This window comes from Heterodontus francisci, chromosome 1 (genome assembly GCF_036365525.1).
Source record: "Heterodontus francisci isolate sHetFra1 chromosome 1, sHetFra1.hap1, whole genome shotgun sequence".
NCBI classification, from domain to species: domain Eukaryota; kingdom Metazoa; phylum Chordata; class Chondrichthyes; order Heterodontiformes; family Heterodontidae; genus Heterodontus; species Heterodontus francisci.
Genome location: NC_090371.1, coordinates 196,033,467 through 196,051,597, shown reverse-complemented (window position 1 = coordinate 196,051,597; position 18,131 = coordinate 196,033,467). Strand labels below are relative to the sequence as shown.

Below are 18,131 nucleotides of genomic sequence, written 5' to 3'. Positions count from 1 at the left end.
AAATATAGATTGGCATTTCAGGTGTGGTCCTTTATTTGTCCTGATAATAAGTTATATCCACAGTTAGATTCACAGGCACCTTTATGTACATTTTTTTAATAATAGTATTAATGACAACTATTGGTAAACCACACGGCTTTGCCCAAGCACTAAATTGTCCGGGGCTAAAGGTCACATGCTGAAATTTTATCCATAACTCAGCAGCAAATATATTCCAATAGCCCCTTGAAGGTCCACACGGATTCTTCAGGTCTTCTCCTGTAATTTTGTCAGGAGTCTGGCAAAACCCTCAGAGAAACAGCAGTAATGCTGAAAATGCCCATCTATACCTCTTCTCTGGGCGGTTTTACTGTTCTCCCACTAAAGTTATGGCAAGAGACCTAGACAAACCAGGATTTCAGGGCCATAATCACAATCTTGTCCTTTATTTTATTGATATTACAATGGCCACTATTCTTCTGGGCTTTCCTTTTTTGTTTCTCCAAAGTAGCAAATATGTAATCGAAGGCCTTCTTCTCCCTCCCTAATAGTGTTGAAATCAAAGTGAAGATTTTCAGATCCAGATCCTCAGCAGGCCAGGTACTGACTTAAGGGATCCAAAACACTCCCTTTAAGACTCATCACAGCATCTCCCAGTCTAATTCAAAACTTTGGGATTCCTTACATTCCCCAACCTTCCCTATTTTCTACAGCCTACAGATTTTAAATGCAAGCTTAGCATTACTATTTGAGTTGTCTAATTTTTACACCCACTCATTTAAACCTTCATAATGTTCTATACTATGGGGCCTAGCATTTCACTTCTGAAAATAAAAAAAAAATTATCATAGGAATGTGTACAGAAGGTATTACCATAAATAATCCCTTCAGGCCACTGTGAAAGATTTGCCTGGTAGAAGAAGGTTATAGTAAATCCCTCTTGTTTTAATTACTTATTATGAAGTGTACAAGATTATGAGAGGCTTAGATAAGTTAGACAAGGAAAAACTGTTCCCATTAACAAATGGTAGAAGGACTAGGGGACAAAGATTGAAAGTTTTGGGCAAAAGATGCAGGGGGAATATGAGGAACTCAACTAAAGAAAAAAATAAAGAAGTTTTCTCTGCAGAGATCTCTTTACAAAAAGGCAAAAAAAAAATACTTTGGCTAAATACTTGTTAATTCTTGAAGGAAAAGGATAAAATATGGAATGATATCAGTTGTTCCTTTTCTGGTGTCCCAAATACGCATAGATGGCTGTCACAGGGATCCTTTTGGAGCAGTTCTCTTCAGGGGACATCAAGGATTAGTTTGGCAGGCTTTCCAGGAGAAATGCGGCAACAGGGGTTTCAGCAATCACACTGGATTCTCAGGGTTTCTCAGAGAGGTGAAGAAAGAATGAGCTGAGTGCTTCTCTCAGCAGGAAGCAAACCCAACTGACTCAAAATAATACCCAAACTGAAACCGACTCTTGACCAGCATAAATCTTGGCATGTCACTTCTCTGTAAACAACTCCCATAGCCAGAAGGCACCTGCTGTTTACTTAGCTGAAGACATGTGACTTCCAGTAAGTATTTTTAAACAGTCCCAAAGTCCTTCCAGTGATCTTTAAAAAAAATAAAGTCCAGCATCAATGGAATCACTTCAGTCCTCCAAAGGAATCCATTCCCATAATTTTAAAACACGAGTCCTCACAAAATATTAAAAAAGGAAGCACTTTCATAACACACCACAATTAATATTGTCTAAAATTCACAGGGAGCCAGAGAAGAGGGATATGGATATGAGGACCAAGGCATGGCTGCACAAGATGCCACGGTAAAAGACAAATCTTTTATACGCTTCCCTTTCAAACATACTTTGTTATCTTGACCTTAACTGAATTATTGAGCAAAGGAGTTTGAAGAGATAATAGATAACATGGCACTGCTAATTCTTTCTTTTAACTTTTGATTTTGCAGATCCTTTGGGAAGCTTGCCAAGGCAAAACAGGGGAGCATAAAAATATACTGCAAGATATCCTGTGTAAAAAGAGCTATCAACAGTTGTGGCTGGGTAATTATAGATTGCACTGTTGGACATCCTGAATTATTTCCTTAGTATATGGAAACCATAAAGTCATAAGAGCGTGTATACAACTTGCATTACAAAACCAGGCATCAAATTACCTTTTAAAAGAGCTATTTAAATTTTCACAGGGAGTTATATCTGCTGAATGAAATCACAAATTATGTTGGTAATGTACGATATAGAGAACCTGATTGTATAAGCACATGTTAGAATTAGTGTTGTATTAACAGAAAACAAATGATGCTCAAATGTGAATTTTTTTGCTTATATAACATAGCTCACAAGATACAGAACTAATTTGCCAACCATCCAGTCTATCCTCCCTCCTGTCCTGAAGTTTCAGGCACACACTGAGGTAAAGTTCCACAGGTCTCAACAACCCTCTGACATTTCACACAAGTGAGCATTCTTCATCTGTTTGAACATGAAAAGGGGGCACTATAGCCGAGCCGGATTCTGTCATCACCAAATTACAACAGAGGTTCACTTTCCAGCATAGATCAGGAATGAGGACCCAGGCATATATTCCCCTAGACGAAGGTTGCTAATGGCAGATGTGGCACCGGTACTAAGATCAGCTAATGTACCAAGGATCAAAGGACTTATATTTTAACATTAAATTCGCATTTCAGGCACAATCCCATCATTCTATGTTCCCTGGGGAGCCGTTGTCGTAAGGAGTGCCTGCCAGGAAATTGTGGAAATGGAGTTATGATTTTCCAGCCATCAATTTTAATGGACGGAGAATCATGTCTTGCACTCTGATTTCCTGCAGTGTGCTCCCTGTTAGCATGACGGCACACTGAGATTGTTGGAAAAATAGATTCAAATCTTTATTACCATAGTACTGCTGATGGCATTTTAGTGTACAGTGGTGGTGATTACTAATTACCCACAGTGTAAAAGAGTTCAAAAGCCATTCTCCTCCAATAACATTATATTTTTTTAAATTACAAAACAGTAAAAAAAAAGTCCTAAGAAGGATGAAATAATTTAATGCACTCTGCAACCATATTTTTCCTTCAAAAACATTAGGGGGAGAAACTCATACACGGAAAGCAGTTCTGCCTGCACAGCCAGCGTGGCGTTCTTCAAGGCCTGCAACACTGCCTGCTCTGGGGCTATGCAAGCGAATTTCTTCCCCTTAGTTTCTTCCCCCCAGGTATTTGACCCAGGTTGATGATAGGCACGTACACCATCATTTTTCAGTTAAATTATTGAACCATGGGTACTGCCTTTGTGAGTAAACCTTTAAATGGTGGCTTCAAGGTGCCTGAGTACAAAATCTTAATGCAGATGATTAACTAGACCAGCCACATCAACATCAGAGCTACAAGTGTCAAGCAGAAACCATTCAGGACAAAGCACTTTGCTTGATCAATTCCTCTGGACTGAATATCTACTCCCTCCACCACTGGCATGCTGTGGCCAGACTACTATCTACAGGATGCACTGCAACAGCCCAACTAGCTTGCTTCAACAATACCTTCCTCCCTTGAAACCTTATCCATCCAGAAGGACAACAGCAGTAATATCACGAAAAGTTCCCTTGAGTAGCACCATTCCTGACTTGGATACATATATATCACTGTTTCTTCAACAATACAAGGTTAATATTCTGCAATTCCTTACCTAATACTATTGTTAAAGTCCAATCTTCACAAGGTCTGCAGTGGTTCAAGGACAAGTCCAATCATCACCTTCTCGAGGTAACTATAAATGCAACCTTGCTCGCATCGCCCAATCCTCAGAACAAATTCTTTTTTTGTGTGATATTGCAAAAATGCACTCCTGGTGTAACTGAAAGTTTGCAATGCTGCTAAAAATGTAATATCAGTTTTCTATCTGGTTGGAAGAAGGTAAGTACCAATTTCAAAATAAACTGTTTTGAAACAATTCCTGCAAATATCTATTTGCAAGAGTGTTCAGAGGATGCCATTTAAAAGATTGTGCACATTTGGGAATCCACAGAGACAAGTTAATGCAATCGAAAAGATGATGTGGGTGATTTGTTAATGCTATGACCATTGCATTGACTACTTGCTGTGCATTCAAAATATTCTGGACAGTTTCCAACAAGGAGGACAAAAAAGCAATAAAAGACAAAAAAAAATCCTCAAAAGATAGCTGCAAAGACAAATATGATCTTTTAGAGGATTTAGAAAAAATAGCAACTCTTTCCAACATGCCAAGCTGCCAATGAGAAAAAGGGAGATGGCCCGAATATATTGGTCAAAGAAAACTTAAATATTTGTTGAGATATACAGAAGTTAAAGGTGCAGGAGGCACAAGGAAGGAGGAACTAAGACCTGAGGAACAATATGTTGCACAGCTAAAAGCCAAAGGTCATTAAGATGGACTGTGGAAATGGAAATCAGCAGGAGAATTTTGAATGCCTTAATAATGCTGCTACACATAATGACCAGAAAAATCACTTCACCCCCAGGAGACCATACAGCTAAAAGTTGAGTAGAGAATGGAATAACATTATCATCATCTCACTTGTTCAACCACTTTTTCTTTTGGACATTAAGTCATATTTAAGCTTATTCATTATAATTTGTTGAGAATATATAAATAAAAAACATCAAGTAATTAAGGACTATTGACTGACTGTATGAATTATTATTGCTTCAAACAGGTAAAGCACTGGGTATCTTTGTGGCTTAGTGAAGAGAACAACCAGCTGAGTGGGAGGTACTTCCAAAACGTAGCAGGCTCAAATTTATAACGGGTGTTGTGCAGGAAGGAAGTCAATGCCAACTCAGAAATTTCTTTCCTCAGATTGGGAACTCCAGTCGTGTTGGAATCGGGACCTCCAGAGTATTATTCCTTAGAAGATCTGCTGGCTTTATCTGACATGAGTTTCAAAAACAGAGATGATCAGTTGATGATTTGAGAAGGATCTGTGAGAAGCCTTTTCGTTAAGCAAGATTTTTATTCAGAAAATCTTCTTCTCCTTATTGCTCTCGACAGAATGTCATCACCTTTTCTGTCATCCTGGGGAGATGGTGGAGTAGTGGCAATGTCACTGAGCTAGTAATCCAGAGGTACAGGCTAATGTCCTTGGATACAGGTTCATATCCCACCATGGCAGCTGGTGGAATTTGAATTCAATTAAACAATTCAAAGAAATAATTTTTAAAAATCTAGAATTGAAAGCAACTAGTTTCACTCAGTAATTGTGCCATGAAGTTATCATCATTTGTTGTAAAAACCTGTCTGGTTCACTAATGTCCTTACCTGATCTGGTCTACATGTGACTCCAGACCCACAGCAATGTGGTTGACTCTTAACTGCCCTCTGAAATGGCTTAGCAAGTCACTTAGTTCAAGGGCAATTAGGGATGGGCAACAAATGCTGGCCTTGCCAGTGATGCCCACATCCCATGAAAGGATAAAAAAAAACTGTACTAAATAAATAATGCTGTTATACAATGAGAATGTGTCACTTTTTCTTAAAATGATTTGAATTGCAAAACAAAGTTAGATGTCCCTCATTTAACGAAGGTCAATAACCTAATTAGGTGCCATAATACTTTTAGTCTACAGAGGTTTAACCTAATAGGAGTCTGCAAATCTCTATCTGCACTTTAATTATCTGATGAATTATTGTTCTTGTCTAGGTTAAATTTTACTTTCACCCTTTGGCTTATAGCAAGGTCATTGAGAATGCAATGTTGAAAAGATAAGATGATGATATTGCCAGCTGTATTGTCAAAAGACCCAATTTTAACTCAGGATGGGAATTAGGCAAGCAGGGACTGGATGGGAGCTGGTGGGTGCGGGTCAACGTACCTTCCTGACCTCAGCTGCATGAGGTCTGGGCAATTTTAACTTCAAGGCCTCAATTGCATGTCGCCAGTATGTTTCCCACCCAACACTGGCAGGAAGCAGCAGCTGGCCACTGGGCGGAAGGGTAATGTCGGACAGCAGAAGACCACTACCAGGGGCCCCAGCCTCAGGTAAGTCTTGGGGAGGGGGTTTCAGAAGGATCCACAAGGAAAGTTAAAAAATAGTTAACTCTTTAGCCATCTTCGGACTTTGGCTCCTCTTCCCATTAGGTTGAATTGGCAGGAAAGCCACAACCACTTCCCTGCTCAAACCCATCATTAAAATAGCAGTCGGGTCCCAAGCACTTCAGAGCCTGATCTGCATATTTAAAAAAAGACCAAGCTGGTTTCTGGTGGGCTTTCATCCTGCCTGCTCAGGTTCAAATTGGACACTGCAGTAAAGAGTGGAGCGTGGCGGATAAGTTCCCTGGGTGATTTTAATTGCCAGTTGTCTGATTTCTGCCAGATGAACAGGGTTAAAATCAACTCAGAGTACCCGAAATGTGTTTTTGTCCCTCAAATTCTGTAGATCACAGAGCAGTTAGAAAGATTCTGATAGTTGTTTCTCCTCCCTGCTACGGTTTAGGAATCAGAAATGGAGCCATCAGTCTTGGCTTCAAGCTGTATCCATAGTACCATGAAACCAGAATTATAATGAAAAAAATGTGTAGTCATGGAAGGCTCAGAGAAACTTATCAATTAGTAAGATTCCAATGTATTCCTGAAGACCCCAGGATGGCAAGCATGGTGATGATTCTGCACACACCATTGAAGATGATTTACAAATTTATCAAATGAAACTAGTTTGATTTCTGAATGCAGCTAATTCTCTGAACAAGCAAATAATCATGCACACATACAACCAAAGGCAGGCAGGGAAAATGAGAATGCTGCAAATGAATGAAACTCGTGGTTGTAGTACTGTAGTTGCTAAATATCGCTATGGAAATATATAGGGAACCATTTTCATGTTGGTCAAATTCCTCAGATTGGCACTCAAGGCCTAACCGATGCAATTTTCAGGTGGGGACGGTCCTTTGAAAATGGAGCATTTAGCCTTCCTACCCCATTCCCCTGCTGGAATCCCACAGACCTCCATTTGAATTACTGAATGCAATTTGGTGAATGTGGCGCCATTAGGCATCAGCGGCAGATTTATGCAAATTTGGTTCCTATTGATAACTCAGGCCTGAGCATTGAAGTCCCCACAACTTCCCTGCAGGCTGAAGCAGGTCAGCAGCTTTCAGGAGGATGAAGAGACCCTCCAAAGTGAGTGCAAATCATTCCTTTGTGTGGACAGGCAGGAGTGCTCCTCCAGGTCCCACAGGGAAAGTCATGGCCTATGGACCCGTCCCCAGGAAGAGTGGTAAGTTGCAGCTCTGAAATCCTGCCAGCTACGTGGGGCAGGGGCACCAGTAGCACCAGTGCTTCTATTTAAATTACTTCATCCTTGGGATTTTGGGACAGGGTCAAGCAGAGGGCAAAGAGATGGGCAGACATACCACCACACTACATTTCCAACACCATATAAATGGACTGCAATTCCTGGACATGTGTCAATAAGATAGATTTTGTAATTAAAACTATAGAATAACTACAATGCATAATAAAATATATTTAAATACTTGTCAGTTTGGCAAAATCTGGACATAAGTAATTAAAATATTAGTTATGTTTGGGCTTCTTTATAGCTCCTTTGATGAATGTGACAATAAATAAATAGCAAGCATGATCTTTGACATTGACATGTGTAAAAATTAAGCAGATACTAACACCTTGCACTAAACATTTCTATTGTGATTTTACCCGTTATTAAGTATGACTTTTTGTGACAAAACGTATAATAAACTCACAACTTCCCATTTATTTTTCTTTTTACACTGTGTAATTTGTACTTTAGAAGATTGAGCACAGCCAGTGGGTTATGCACTTCAAAGATAGGCAGATATTTGCTTAAGAATCTGACATCAGAGATAAATTTCTTAAAATCAGGCAGGGATTTTATCTAATTAGCGATCAAGTACTGGAATTGCAGTCAATTATTTTTCACTGTGTTACGTGATGTATTTTGCACTTAAAGTTGCTGGCACTCTGACCTTATTATACTGCTGTAGGCAGATTATTAGAACATTGCTGAAAAACTTCATAACTTTCCATAATCTTACTTATACTTGTAGCTTTTCAACAATTCCAACTTGTGTCTGGCCAAGATATTGTACAAGCAATCACTGACTGTTATGATGGACACTTCCAGGAATTACTTATTGCAGTTAGTAAGTGAATTACATTTATGAAATTACATTTAAATTCAAGTTGCATTTTTAAAATTCTAGTTGCAAAATGCATTAAACTCAAATTTCAAACAGAAATTTCTTTAGGTTTTTATTGATATAATCAATCTGTATTCTTTTGTTTTATTTCTCACAGTTCTTTGTGTTCGGGACAAAGCTTCCTATTTTGCATACAAGCTCTACAGTGCAATATATGTAAGTAATTTTATCCTTCCAAAGCACATTTTTGGAATATTATAGATATTTTTAAGACAAAATTGATATAGCTACAATTCAACTGGGATTTTCATTTGAAATATTAAACTCACATATTTCCAGTAATATCTCCATCTCCCACAGGGGGATAGTTTCATACACAGAGATGAACTTGGAGAGGATATCACTATAAAAATTAAATAATCTACTATTTTGCACTAAATTATTTCCTTCATATAAAATATAAACTTTGAAATGCTGATTGACTACAGTTTTAGAACATGTGCAATTCTTAGTTGTCGCCTATAATTTTACAGTAAAACTGATTACAGACATTCTACAGACACTAGTGTCCCCTACTGTTATCAAATCAGAATGCATCTTATGAAATTCAACTCAGAAATGTGTGAGATGACGTGTGACGTGGTAGGCCGAATGAGGAGAGACAATACAAGCTAAATGATAGAGTTTTTAAGTTGGTGCAGGAACAGAGGGACCTGGGGTGTTTCAGTCTCAGTTGGTGTATTGTGTCCAGTTCTGGGCACCACACTTAGGAAGGATGTGAAGGCTTTGAAGAGGGGGCAGAAGAGATTTTCAAGAACATTACTAAGAATGAATGATTGCAGTTACGTGGCTAGACTGGAGAAACTGGGTTGTTCTCCTTAGAGCAGAAATGGCTAAGAGGAGATTTAATAGAAGTATTTTAAATCATAAACGTTTTAGGTAGAGTAAATTTTTTTAAAAACTGTTTCCAATAACTGAAGGGTCGATAACCAAAGGGCACAGATTTAAGGTGACTGGCAAAAGAACCAGAGGTGGCATGAGGAAATCTTTTTTACGTAATGAATGTTTAGGATTTGGAATGTACTGCCTCATAGGGTGGAGGATACAGAATCAATGGCCGGACTTTTGCGGGCCCTTTAGCAATGGGCTGGTTGGCGGGAAGACTGACAAAATGGTGCAGGAAGGCATCAAATGGGTGCCCGGCGTCTTCCCACCGCCATGAATTTTGCCAGAGGCAGGAAGGTTGGCAGATCGATTGCTTGCCAGGAGGCCAATTGAGCTACTTAAGCGGCCAATTATGGGTGAGTTTCTGCCTCCATGGGCATTTTGCCCCTGTTGTGGGGGCCCACTGTGTTCTGGGGGGTTGGGCGACCTCCTTTATATGCACTCCATGGCCCACGAAAAGGCCCACTGGTGGCTATGGCCACCTTCGTGACAACGCTGTCACTGGTGTTCCATGACACCCTCCCCCACCCCTCCCCACCCACCACCCAATTGCCAGGGCATGTCTGCCTGGCCCCAGCAATCCCCGACCCCACTTACCTTTCTTTGTGGGCACCCAGCCATTGAGGCGCCCTCTCCTTGCAGCTGCAGCCTCAGCAATGGCCATCACTAGCAGTGTTGCTTGAGAGGCTGTTGAGCTTCCTGTCCTCTGATTGAGCCGGCAGTGCTTGGGGCAGGCCACCCTTAATTGAACAGCGGCCGGTGGCAGCCTCTTAATTGGAAATATGTCTTCCCGGGTCTGGCCACTAACTGAAGCAGTGTCACCTCCTGCTTTTGGTTCTGGCGTTGATACCTCTGCCACCTCCACAAAATTCAGCCCAATAGTAGCTTTCAAAAGGGAATTTTATAAGTACTGGAAGGAGAATATGTTACAAGGATATGAGGAACGAGCTGGGGAGTGTGAGTAACTGGATTGCTCTTTGAAAGAATTGGCACAGACTGGATGGGCCAAATGGCCTCTTTCTTTGCTGTACTATTCAATGATTCTATTTTAGTGACCAATGAAATAGTGCTTCTCTATTTAATTAACACAAACACATAAGGGAAGCTTTGAAAATATATGCAGTGAGATGTGGGGAATGTTTAAAGAGCTTGATGTAGACAAGAAACTAGAATGGATTTTGCATTGGTAAGGCTAACATCAGCTTCTAAAATAAGCAGATGTGCAGCTAAATGTGGAAATCTGGAAGTTGCTGTCTGAGTTAGCCCGCTTCTCCACAGGGGTGTGCAATAATATTTCACCAATAGCCTGGACACTGAAATCAAAGCAAGGGCACAAAGTTGCTGTATTTACCAATTAGTTACCCAGTAAACATGCCAGGAAATGTTAGGGTGCGTACATTCAGGTGTAAGTGAATTTTTAATGGTGTGATAAGTTATAATTACTACCAAACAACCAACTGAAATTGAAATTTATAATTGTGGAGTCTCATTCCTGTAGAATTTAATTAGGGTTGGACTTTTTTTTAAATTAAAATACTGCCTTTTACTTTTCTTTCTGCCTCTTTTATCTCTCTCTCAATACCATCTTTCTTCCCCTCTCCTAATTTTGCTTTCTGTTGTCACGGATCTGTTCTTTTCTCTTCTGTTTAAAACAGTGTGCCTTTAAGACTCTGTTTTAAAACAGTGTGCCTTTAAGACTAAGCACAGTGTGCCAGCAGCAGCACCTGTTTCCTAGGCCACAGCAGGAGAGAGAGAAGGTCACATGGTGTACTGTAACTTTTAACGGTGGATAAAGACTGGCTTCAACTGGTTTGAACGGGAGTCCAGCGAAGCATGCTCTGAAGGAAGAAGCTGTCTATTTTTCTTAGCAGGAAAATCTACATTTATCTTCAGGCTCTGTATTGCCTAAGGAGAGAAAAAAAAAGCCTGGAAAAAAAGAACATTTGCCTTCAAGAAGGACTCTGTCATTTGTTTGTGTTTGCTGGAATTCTCAGTAAAATTTCTACTGACAAAACTACCAATTTTAGAATCCAAATAGACCTGTAGCTATACTCCTTGTTCAAAGAATGTGTGATGCCTGCTGCAACTGAACTGCTTCGAATGCCTCTCTATTAAAAGACTGTTTCATCGAATTTGCCTGGAGACTTCAAGTGGCATCTGATTATTCTAATCTGAGACACCCCACCAACCAGGAACGTAACTCACCAGGACTTACAACCCAGCTACTTACTTTATTCCGAAGAAGTACTATTTTTCAAACCGGTTAACTGTTGATTTTTGAATGTATATGTGTGTGCATTAGGGTTAAGAGAAAATAATAAGTTATAAAGTCTTTAGACGTAGTTTATCTTAATAGTATTAAGATTTAGTTTATTAATAAATAGTTAATTTGTTGTTGTTTAAAGATACCTGGTTTGGTGTATTTTATTCTGGGGGTTAATAAAGTGTTTAATTTGACTGATTTTCGGTTAGGGTGGGAAAACTATAATAATATGCTGTGACCTGTGGAGTATTGGGACTGAATTGACAGTGCATTACTCCCCCCTCGGCCTTAACACTGTACATGACTTACATCGAATCTATACTTCCTGGTTTATACTTCCTGGTTTTGACTCTGCTGCCAGAAAATCTGGCTTTGTAGCACTCGGTTTTTGGCATTCCTTGTGCTATTTTGCCTCCAAAATTGAATCAATTTTGGTGCAGGCCATGCCAGATGCCTTTCTGGTGAGGGCATTAGCTCAGGGAGCGTTCTCCAGAAGTATCCAGAGTAGGCAGATCATGATGTCAATCAGCATGTAACGCTGATTTGACGCCAGTGGAGCCATTTTGGAGCTCAACGCTCCAGCTAATACTCTCTCTTAAACACGCACAGATGAACATGTATTCAGCAGCAGGAAGGCGCCTCCTCCACACACCAGTGTTATTTAAAGGAATCATTAATTACTGTCAGGTTGGTTGCTGAGAGATTTCTACTGGCTCTTGCTGCAATTGTAGAAGAGTTTGGTGGTTTTCTGAATTAATTAAAGTTGCTGAAGTCTACAGGGAGTGGTGTGGCACGTGATGTAGGTCTCTGTCCTGACTTCAAGCATTCTGCACAAACCACTTTCTCCTAGACATGGATGCAGCAGTATGCATCCCTCTTGGACTACAGCAATACGAAGAGAATGATCAGAAGTGATACAGAGCAGGACAAGGTGCTGGAAGATGGAGGAGGGAGAGAAGACCTCTCAGCAGGAGATCACATCCACCCAGGGTGTTCAGGAGACAATTCTCCCTCCTGAACCTCAGCGAGGCACAGTGGGCTGGATTTTCTGCGGAAGGCGGAGCTCCCAGGGCCGGGCTGAAAAGTCGGGGGGAGTCCCACCTCTGCAATTTTTCTGACCCCCATCCCGCCCCCGGAGCAATCCTCTGGTCTTTTGGGGTCAATGTTTAAGGAGGCCAGATCCCCGTCCCTGGAAACACTTAATGGGGACGGGGATCCAGCCCCCAAGAGCTGCCAACCAATCACAGGGCCGGCAGCTCAACGGTATCGGCAGCGTCACCAGGTACAGCAGAGGCCACAGACCCAGGCCCAGCGGTGAAACCCTGGAGCACAGGTAAGTGAGACAGGGTCTCTAGGGCCAGTCCGAAAGGCTCTGGCGAGGGAGTGTGGGGGTGGTCATTCAGTCCAGGGGGAGGGGGATCCCAGGGAGTACATTTGTTCCCAGTGGGGTTCCTCCATGGGCTACAAATTGCCTACGAGAGAGGGACTCCTCCCCAAGCCTGCAGGGAGGGCATCTCATTTTACTCCCCACATGGCAGAGGCTCTCCCTGTCGCTGGTATGATCCCAGTGGCAGCAGGAAGATACCCTTATTTGGCCTCTGGGGAGGAAGGCCGTCATCAGTGTATCCCGCCTGCGGGAGAATCGCAACCGGGATTCCCAGCTTTGGGTTCCGTGGTGGGCGATTGTGCCCGATTCAATAGCCCCCCACGCCACCCCCCCTCTCCCCCCACACCGCATTGAAACTCGCCATCAGGATGAACACAGAACCCAGCCCAGTGTGTCAGATGTCTCTGCTTCACTAAGGATGTCCTCACTGAAATAGCTGTAACTGCAGCCTCAGAGCAGGGCGAGGATGGCATTGCCAGTGACTGTGAAGGTTATCATGACCACAAACTTTTATGGCTACTTCCAGCCTGGAGCAGCCGATCTTTGCAACATCTCCCACTTTGCCATCCACTGTTGCATAAGGGAGGTCACTGAAGCTTTCTATTCCAAGAGAGCTGAATACATTTCAGTCTCTCTTGCCAGAGAGGAGGCAGAGCAGCCACGCAGGTTCATGAGGATTGCAGGTTTCTTCATGGTGCAGGGTGTTATTGAGTCCACACATGTCACTTTGCAGGCATCACATGTCAACTCTGAAATATACCACAACCAAAAGGGATTCCACTCCCTCAACGTCTAGCTGGTGTTTAACAGGACGCAGTGAATCATGCAGGTCAATGCCTGCTCTCCTGGCAACAGTCATGATGCCTTCCATCTGCAGCAGTTCCCTGTGCCAGCTGCATTTGAGCCACCATGACAAACCAGAGGGTGGCAACTGGGCAACAAGAGCTCTCCTTTGACAACGTGACTCCAGTGTGCAACCCATGCACACATGGGCTTGTGCATATAATGAAAGCCATGCTGCCACACAAAATGTGATCAAGTAGACCATTGGGATGCATAAACAACGCTTCTGCTATTTGGACTGCTCTGGAGGAACCCTGCAGTGCTCGGCAGAGCATGTGGCAAGATTCGTGGTGGTCTGCTGCAAGTTATACAACCTCACCATCGTGAGGGCACAACCCTTGACACCAGCTATATAGTGACCAGTTGAAGAGGAGGAGGAGGAAGAGGTGAAGGAGGAAGAGAGGAGACAACCAAAACTTTTCTGGCAGGCTGTCTGTGATTGACTCATCTGACTGCAATACCAGTAAACACAACTCCAATTCCCAATTCACAAAATTTCCACAGCTTACCTTCCCTCTATTACTGACCATCACAGCATCTGCTTGGCTAAATTGCAAAAATAAAAGCCACCACAAAATACATGCTCCAAACTGTAAATCAAACCATTTCGTATTGCATACAAACATCAACTAATTACGCTTGTACATTCCCTTAGTGCCTGTCTTCTGTGTGCCTTTGCCTGTCCAGTTGCTCCTTTGGAGTGCTACCCCAGTGACCACAGCATGGCTGGTGAAAGGCTGCTGATTTTCAGGGGCGAGACTGCAGATGGTCGTGCAGGATGCCCTCAAGCTGCTCTGGCTCTAGAAGGCCTCACTGTTCGATTGCACCATCTCAGCCTGGGCGACAGCTGGCTGGCTGACAAGCAACAACAAGGGCGCTGCGGAACGGCAGTGGGAGTACATATGCTGTCAACTTAAGGAAGGACAGCAGGTTTGTGCTCCACGGTGCCACTGCCATCCTCCTAAGATTGCACCTCAGCAATCCTAGCAATGTGTTGGAGGACAGATTGCTGTGGCATGCTGCAAACCACTTTGAACACTTGTACCTGCAGCTAAGTTGGCAGCTGTCTGAGCTTGTCTGATAGCAAGCTGAGCTTTCATAAGAGCAGGGTGTGAGCTTGCATGACTTCAGAACCCAAATGTTGGGTGGCTTCTGCTTGTGCTGCAATGAAAGCTGAGACATCAGCCATCAGATAGTGTATCATGGTTGGGTCCATAAGTTTGCTATGGAGTTGGTCACCACTTCCACACTGGAAAGGATGGGCTCCAAACTCTGTCCCAGGACATCTCTGCAGGAGTTCTTCAGCATAGTGTCATAGCCCCAACCATCTTCAGCTGCTTCATCTATGACCTTTCCTCCATCATAAGATCAGTAGTGGGGATTTTCGCAAATGATTGCACAGTGTTCAGAACATTCATTACTCCTCAGATACTGAAGCAGTCTGTGTCCATATGCAACAAACCCTGGATAACATTCAGGCTTGGGCTGATAAGTGGAAAGTGACATTCCTGCCACACAAGTGGCAGGCAATGACCATCTCCAACAAGAAAGAATCTAACCATCTCCCCTTACATTCAATGGCATTATTATCGTTGAATTCCCCACTATCAACATCCTGAGGAGTTACCATTTACTGCTTCGGTATCTGAAAATTTATGAATGGTTCTGAATACTGTGCAATCATCAGTGAATATTTCCAATTCTGAAAGAGTGAAAGAGGAAACTGAGACTGGGATAAAAGGGGCAGGGTGAACTGACACTGGCATAAAAGGGAAAGTAGGAACTGGCCCTAGGATAAAAGGGACAGGGTGAACTGACACCGGTATAAAAGCAATTTCTTTCCATCCCACCCCCTCCCCCAACCCTGGCACTTCTTGTGGCCTCAGCCAGCATCTGAGCCAATTGTTCCTCGCTGCCTCTGGGGTTGCAGATCGCCAGTAATAAGCAACTGAGGTTGGCAGATCTATTTCCCATGGTTCTGCCACCAGCTTCTTTAGGTGCATACAGCTTGCAAAGCACTGGGATTGTGTGTCAATTATGTCCAGGAATACAATGCTAAGTTTAGATTTCTATAATGTAGAAGTCAAGTAGGGTTATTGGAGGGAGTTCAGAGGAGGTATACCAAACTGATTCCTGAATTTAGGGGGCTGAGTTATGAGAAAAGATTGTCTGTTTGGGACTTAACTCTCTTGAGAAGGGATGAGGAGAGGACTTTCTGGGCATAAGAAATTAAATCCTGGAAAGTTTTTCTGTTGGTCACACAATTTAAGAATGAGAGAATATGGTTTAAAATGTCAAAGGAAAAATTTGATTTTCGGCAACTTTTTTTTTCAGTGAGAGGGTATTAGAAAGGGGTAACAAAATATCAGCAGGGGTTTTAACAACAAAGAACAAAGAACAGTACAGCACAGGAACAGACCATTCGGCCCTCCAAGCCTGCGCTTGGAATCGAAAACCACGGTACGGCTTAAAAAAGAACTGGATGCAATCCTATTAGGAAAGGGGATACAGGGCTATTAGTTGTAGAAATAGGAGGAGGCTAATGGGAGGGTTTGGAAGTGTAGACAATGTGTACAACTTCAACATTGCTTCCTGCTTTTACATTTAGTGTCTCTTTGTATAAAATCCAGAATCCCATTTGCTTTTTAATGGCCTTTTCTATCTCACACTTACTCCTTTCAAAAATATGGTTATCTGCACCATTAGATCTCTTTGATCCTCCACTCTGTTAAGAATTTTACAACTTAAAGTATATTTTTTCACATTTTTTCCCCAAAATGCATTACTTCATATTTCTCTGCATTGAATCTCCCACCAATTTGTCTAATCTGCTAATCTGTTCCTGTCCTCTGCTATCCCTTCCATTTTTTCGCAGTTTGTCATGCCCCAGTTCATTATCCTGAAAGCTCATTATTATTCCTACTATAAACTTGTAGAAATTCTCTTCTATAACTTTGAATCATGTGTCTGTAACGAAAAGCTTCGGTGAGAGATGAATGTCATGGAGTTCTTCTAGTTTCTTGTTCGTGGATGGTGAGATGGGAACCTAAGAACAGACTGTAGTCCTAGTTATATCACCTTATCTCTTTGATCCAGTGTAGGACAAGAAGGAAGATAAAAAATTGACTATTAATCAAAATAGAGTTCAAAGCATTGAGGAATGTCAGCCAAGCTTCTTAATTCAATTTCCATACCTCTAGAACAAGGCAACACTGCTACAATGGATGAGAGTCTTCTTGTGGAAGGGCCAATACAGATAATAGCTTGTCATTTGTAATTAAACAGCATGCAATTGATAATCCGGTGATCAATATTAATTATATTTAACTATCACCTGAGTGAGCTTGGCATCGACTCCCATTTCCTAGGCAATACCAACATCTTAAACATCTTGGCAGGTGACTGCCTGCAAACAATTTAGGTATTAGTCAAGGATGTTGAATCCTTCACTTTCCTCTGATACAAAGAAAAAAAGACACAAAAGCCAATTTAAGAAGGGTCAGCAAGCTACAAATTCCAAATGGAAAATATATTACTCTGAAGAATCTTATGATTCATAACAAGATAGATCGCCATTCTACCATATCTGCAACTCCACAAAAAAAACATATTTTTTCTGAACTCTGGGTTCACAATTTTGTACCCAAGTCCTTGAATTCAGCAATTACAGTCCATGTTAAGTAACCTGCCTATGGATAGTCTATCTTTGACTTTAATGGACTTATTTGTTGGGGTAAATCTTGATTGTGTGCAATAGTGAAAAGTGGTGATAACAAGTCAGCAGTCCCTTTTCCATCTCCTGGCTTTTATTTCCATTGACTTAGCCACACTCACAGCACATTTAAAATTTACCAGTAGCCTTTTCAACTACTGGACTTTAATAAATAGATGTAAACTCCATCTAAAAGGAATGATCATGACCACCTCTCAGGCTGATTTATGATTTATTTTTCACTGTTGCATGCACATAAGTATGTAATGGCACCAGGATATAATGCTCCTCCTAATCCACCATTTAGATGGAAAGTCTATGTTCCAAAATTGAAATATCCTGGAGTGCTCCCAGTAGGCTGTGTGCTTGTAAGATGCCAAGATATGCTCCTTGTGAATGCTGCTGGCTGCTACAAGCGCAGGATCACAAAATCGTCCTTCCCATGATTTCTTAATGTTATTTTTAATACTTACTACTTTCCACAAAATTCAGCTTGATTATTTAGGAATAACTATACATTTTTTCAATAAAACTGCCTAAACAAAACTAAATGGTACCACTTCTCTGGGGAATATTTTTGCAGAAGTCCATTATATAACCCAGATTTTTATAAATTTACTTAGGACTTTGGCTTTCACAACAGAACAGTTATAAGAATCATGATTTCAAGAAGTGAGCTGGATCTGATGAATATCAAAAGAAATTACAAGGAGCGATATGGAAATTCCCTACACCACAATATCAAGGTATGGTTTGTTCATCCTTTATGGTACATGCATACACGTGGAAACCCAGCAATTACCTCATGGTCTGATTTTCTGTATTATTA

General features: G+C 41.6%; 1 protein-coding gene across 1 annotated transcript in view; it reads left to right on the top strand.

Annotated features, from left to right (window-relative positions):
* The window catches only part of LOC137353252 (annexin A10-like), a 127,802-nt gene that overhangs the window by 107,643 nt on the left and 2,028 nt on the right, over positions 1–18,131 (top strand). The window contains exons 7-11 of the mRNA XM_068019365.1: positions 1,739–1,798; positions 1,942–2,035; positions 8,060–8,155; positions 8,310–8,368; positions 17,926–18,048. Coding sequence (XP_067875466.1) covers positions 1,739–1,798; positions 1,942–2,035; positions 8,060–8,155; positions 8,310–8,368; positions 17,926–18,048 — 432 coding nt within the window. The remainder of the gene's footprint in view (positions 1–1,738; positions 1,799–1,941; positions 2,036–8,059; positions 8,156–8,309; positions 8,369–17,925; positions 18,049–18,131) is intronic.